Source organism: Brienomyrus brachyistius, chromosome 21, assembly GCF_023856365.1.
Source record: "Brienomyrus brachyistius isolate T26 chromosome 21, BBRACH_0.4, whole genome shotgun sequence".
Lineage (NCBI taxonomy): Eukaryota > Metazoa > Chordata > Actinopteri > Osteoglossiformes > Mormyridae > Brienomyrus > Brienomyrus brachyistius.
The window spans coordinates 11756766-11761727 of record NC_064553.1 but is presented as its reverse complement, the minus strand read 5'-3'; the positions used below and the strand labels follow the sequence as shown (position 1 = coordinate 11761727).

The 4962-nt window shown below is 41.3% G+C and overlaps 1 protein-coding gene across 1 annotated transcript; it reads right to left on the bottom strand.

Moving 5' to 3' along the window:
- Positions 1 to 612: 612 nt before the first annotated feature.
- On the bottom strand, positions 613 to 4008 carry cldn1 (claudin 1). Its single transcript, XM_048989929.1, has 4 exons — positions 3549 to 4008; positions 2314 to 2478; positions 2062 to 2146; positions 613 to 1664 (listed from the first exon to the last, which is right to left on the bottom strand). The coding sequence occupies exons 1-4, from the start codon at positions 3769 to 3771 to the stop codon at positions 1508 to 1510; spliced, it is 630 nt and encodes a 209-aa protein (XP_048845886.1). The 5' UTR covers positions 3772 to 4008; the 3' UTR covers positions 613 to 1507.
- Positions 4009 to 4962: the final 954 nt, after the last annotated feature.

Here is a 4962-nt window from a genome sequence, read left to right as displayed (position 1 = left end):
CTGTGTCACATGACCATGTTGACCATCCCACCCAGTCTTACACCATCCAGACAGGCACCAGCAAACAACGGGGGGAATCAGTGGCACTAATGACACCTTACAGCCAACTACGACCAAGCTACCTGGTTGTTGTTAGCCAGTTAAAATGCTGAGAACCCACAGTATGCCATCCTAGAAACTTTTTCTATGACTAAAAATAACTTCATAACAGTGCCTACATTGTTGAGCAACCTTATAAACGAAAACACTGAAGACAGGATGAGTTTGTGGTCCATGATCTCACAGATTTTTTTTTTTTCAGCTGGGTAGCGGTGAAAAACAACGTATGACAGCAACTATTTTTAACACTTGGCCGTTCCACTAAAAACATGTTTAAATATATGTCAGAGGTCTGATTTTTAAACAGCAATCTTAGAAAGTGTTATAAAACCCAGTAATAGTAAACACTCACACAAAAAAACACATTCAAGTGTCTAAACTCGCTATATAAACAAAATACCACCGATGCATTTTTCACACGAAGCAAAAGTTATATAATCAAAAAAAATCAAAGCCTGATGCCGTATTTCAAATTACTTGCACAAATGGAAGGATTCAACACCAGTGCTCATCTTTGGAGAAATTATAGTGTTTTTCCAGTTTATTTGTTTAAGAAAAGTAACAACATACAAGTCAGAGTAACTTCCCCGAGAATTTCTGCTTGTGACAATTTACCTTTTTCAGGCTACAGCACAGAAAACGTTTAAAACCTTGTTGCCCTAGTTAGAAACTGCAGCATTTATGAACCAAAATCTGCAATGTTCAATTTCAATTTCAGTTTATATTACCGTTTGGTTGATATCACTCATGTATATAAACCCAAATTATACACACAATTTTATAAATAAAACACTTATGTCGACATATTCATTCAAACCATTCAAATCGGGACCTTGGCACTTTAACATGTCACATTTAAAAACAATTTATACTCTCGACTAAAAGGATGCTTTCCTGTGAATGATAAATGAGTCTTAAAGAACAGGTTGGCAACGCAGCAACAGCTATACAAAGCGCTGTTAGAACATCAGAAAAGCCAGTGAAATGAAAACACTATGAAGACTAGGAAAGAAAACTAATATTTAAAGGTAAACTTTACAGTTTATGCTTTCATCTAACCCATTCTGCTATATTAACGTCATACTTTGGTTTAAAATATAAAGTGATTGTTATTGTCTGTTCTAGCTGTTATTTTTTGTGATAAACATCCATACACGTTCATACATGTGCACAAAACGCACACATACTCATACACTGGACAAACTAACATCTATTCAGTCACAATTCAAACAGAACATGTCACCATGACTTCATAGTCATCGAAATGGTTTTATTTGTACAGAGGTTTGTTATAAAATGCCACAAACTACTACAACCCTTCGAAGCAACCGCTCTTGCATTCGGCCCGTTCTTTTACGTTTCCGGAAGCTATAGTGGTCCCGTCCTTAACCCGAACACCGCAGGGCCTCTACACGTAGCCCGAGGCTGCAGGCTGGCTGGACTTGGGATTTCGTGGGGGGGACTTGGAGCCAGATCCATGGCAGTGGCAACACAGGAAGCCCCCACCCAGCATGGAGAGAGAGGCAGCACCCCACCCCACGAACAAGGCGGAGCCAAACTCGTACCTACAACAAACGAAACAAACAATTTATCTTCATGCAACAGCTCCTCCTCAGTATTGGTCTGATAATGGATGAATTCATAAATTCAAGCTTTCGGGCTACAAGATATCTTGGATGAAATCAGCGGACCTTATCGGTAGACTCACTAAGCAAGTTTTTTTATCAATGTGGAGGTGTGCATGCATTTTCACCTGAAGCTTATTGCAAAACGTTTCAGTGGGGGCCTGTATTTTCACATTTTTCATGACCTGGGGCAGTGCATAGTTTGTTCCTAGGTGTGTTCTTATGGGTGTAGGAGGCCAACCACAGTGAAAATAGGAACACAGGAAATATGCTCCTGAGTTTCTGCCTCCACTTAGAGCATGGAGCCACTGTTAAACTTATCGGTATTACGTTGTACCTGGCATTGGTGGGCGTGAAGGGGTTGTAGAAATCTGAGGCTATTTTATTACCATACCAGGAGGTTCCAACCAGAGCACAAAAGCCTGCAACGAAGATGAAGCACATTAACAACATTAGCATAAGCCTCAAAGGTCTAAAGAAATAAAAATACAAATATGGGTTAGAGCCATCGATCGCCTTTCTCTTAATATGTGCATCTTTCTCACGCGTTGCTGGATTTGAAATGTAACAGAACATGTTTTCCGCTGACCTGCCACAATAAAGAACACCCCGCCGGCGATGGCCACCTTGTCCTTCTGCTCGGGGGCATGCGCCATGCAGGTGGTGCACTTCATGCCCACCATGGCCACCAGCAGACCCAAACCTGAGAGCAGTATGCTGGCAATCATCAGGGCGCGAGTGGCCTGGATCTCAGCTGAAAGCCAGAGCAAGGAAAGTCATCTTCTCAGAGATTCAGAGACCGTGGCAGTTACTTCACTGCTTGGCCAGTGCCTTACAGCAGTGCCTCCCAACCAAACCAATGGGGACCCCCAGACTCACTGCACATTTTTGCTCCCTCCCAGCTCCCAGCCAATTAATAACACCGAATACCTGGTATAGGTGTGTTGAAGCAAAAATGTGGGGGGGGGGGGGGGGGGTTCCCCAAAGACTGTGTTAGGAAGTACTGCCTTACAGGGAGAAATTTTAACAGGCCATTCTTGTGAATACAACTGCAAGGAGGATATTGAACCAGAATCTTCAGGCTCCCGGTCAATAATTTGGATGTTTTGAGTGTGTTGCCTTGGATTGCAGGCAGGTTTTACTTACATAAGCTCCTAACCCATAATGGTTGTTTTGGACCTTCTAACTGTACATTCCTATTGTATGTAGCACAATACATCCAGACTGCTAGTACGGTTAAAAAATACACACTTCGTCTGCACCCTCTGGCTCCAACAACATCGCTACAACGTTCCTCGAGCATTGGGTGAACGTGGCCATTTAGAGCGGAGTAGGGGATGGCGGTAGGGGATCAAAGGGTTACTGTGTGTCATGACTGGGTTTGCCCTGCCATTTCATGTTGGAGGGGCCTGGCTATTCCAGGAATTCCCCGAACGTGTAATTACATGCACAGGCATCTTGGAGTGAAGTAGCGGAATTACAAAGAAGGAAAAAAAAAAAAAACACTATCTGAAAAGGATGCGTTTCTTTGGATGCTCAAAGTTACTTTTTAAATAATCAGCATCGCTCACTGAAGTGTGGTGAGAATGTGTCACAGATGATGGCAGCACAGTTATCATTACACACATGTCAGTCCACCGGTGAGCATATTAGACACATGGATTTACAAGAATTCATTGCTATTTTTCTTCAGAGGCTATAATACTTTACAATGTTACACCTACAAGTGGGGATTCTGAGTCTCTCTCACACACAGAAATACACAAAATAATATATGCATTTGATAACAATTTAAGGTGAAATACATGGCATTTGTCTGCTCACCGGGCATCTGGAGAAGTGAGTCGTAAACTTTGCACTGGATCTGTCCGGTGCTCTGAGACACGCAGGTCTTCCAGAGGCCCTCGTACATTGCCTGGGCCGTCACGATGTTCTGCCCGGCGTAGGAAGAAGCCTTCCATTCCACCATGGCAGTCGACGCTATCAGGCCAATCAATCCTATGACAGCCAGACAAAAGCCCAGCATCTGAACACCCAAGTTTGCCATTTCTTCCTTTGAAAATCACAGCTACCAATGGGGAAAAAATTAAAATAAAGGTACACAGGAATACGGAAAAGTTACTGTAAAAAATAGTTAAAATAAAAAGGACGAACAATGCAGTGGTAAAACAAAAAATAACGGTCTGTAAAATTATTCTGGGAAAACTACAGATTTTGGAATGAAGGCCTTTTAAATACAATCTGAGAGTATAGCAGTTCCTCAGTCTCCTCTTGTGTTGATCTGAATGAAAATGTAGAGGGACTCAAACCCAAATTTAAATAAGCACAAAACAGCTCATTACCTCCCCCTGATGGTTTCTGCCAGGTGCTGCAAGGCTTAGCAATTGTGCATGTCAGTGGTTCTCAGTCCTGTTCCTGGAGGCCCCCCAGCCAGAATGCTGTCAGTCCAACCCTATGTTTATCAGACTTTGACCATCCTTAATAGGCTAATAACTAATGTAGCAGGTTTAAAGAAGTGAAGGTTGGAATGAACACATTGTGGCAGGGTGGGGGTGGTCAAGAACAGGATTGAGAACCACTGGTATATTGATGTGAACATTAAGTAAAATATCTCAGCTATCAGTTAATACAGTTATAGGTTAGTAGAATGGCCAAAATCTTTACAAGTACTGCTACTGTAAATACAAACAAAAAATATTGCTAAAATATAAGCACAAATATTCATCAAAATGACTACTTAAGAAGAAAATATCAAGCAAATGTACTGAATTACTAGTCACACTGGTCAGTCTAAACTAAGTTGACCAGAATGATAGTGATATTCTAGGTAATAGAATATATAAAATATACATGAATCAAACACTAATAAATAATGCTCATTTGTTTTTTAATTCATTTTGTGTGTGGTCTCATCTACTTAAGCTTAATATATTTCTTGCTGCAATAAACTTTATAGAAGGATATTGCGCATATTTAGCCCGGGTTCAAAGCTGAGAAAAAGCTAAACAAACAAACACAAAAAACGTTGCCTGCTGTATGTGCATATGTGCATGTGAAATAAACGTATGCCATGTGTTACTCTGGGGGACACTGTGAGAAAAAACCCTTGCGGTTTGGGCAGTTTTCAAAGGGGGTTCGTCAGCCGACGCTTTTCGCTGCAAGGATATAAGATAACATAACTTCGACATACCGCAGATTTAAAATTGATATTCTGAATGCGGGAATGTCAACCGTATTT

Coding starts and splice junctions, on each gene's coding strand:
- cldn1 (XM_048989929.1), bottom strand. CDS start 3,771: ATGGCAAACTTGGGTGTTCAGATGCTGGGCTTTTGTCTGGCTGTCATA. Junction 2,479..3,548: donor CTCACTTCTCCAGATGCCCG/GTGAGCAGACAA, acceptor TCTGGCTTTCAG/CTGAGATCCAGGCCACTCGC. Junction 1,665..2,061: donor TTCACGCCCACCAATGCCAG/GTACAACGTAAT, acceptor CGTTTGTTGTAG/GTACGAGTTTGGCTCCGCCT.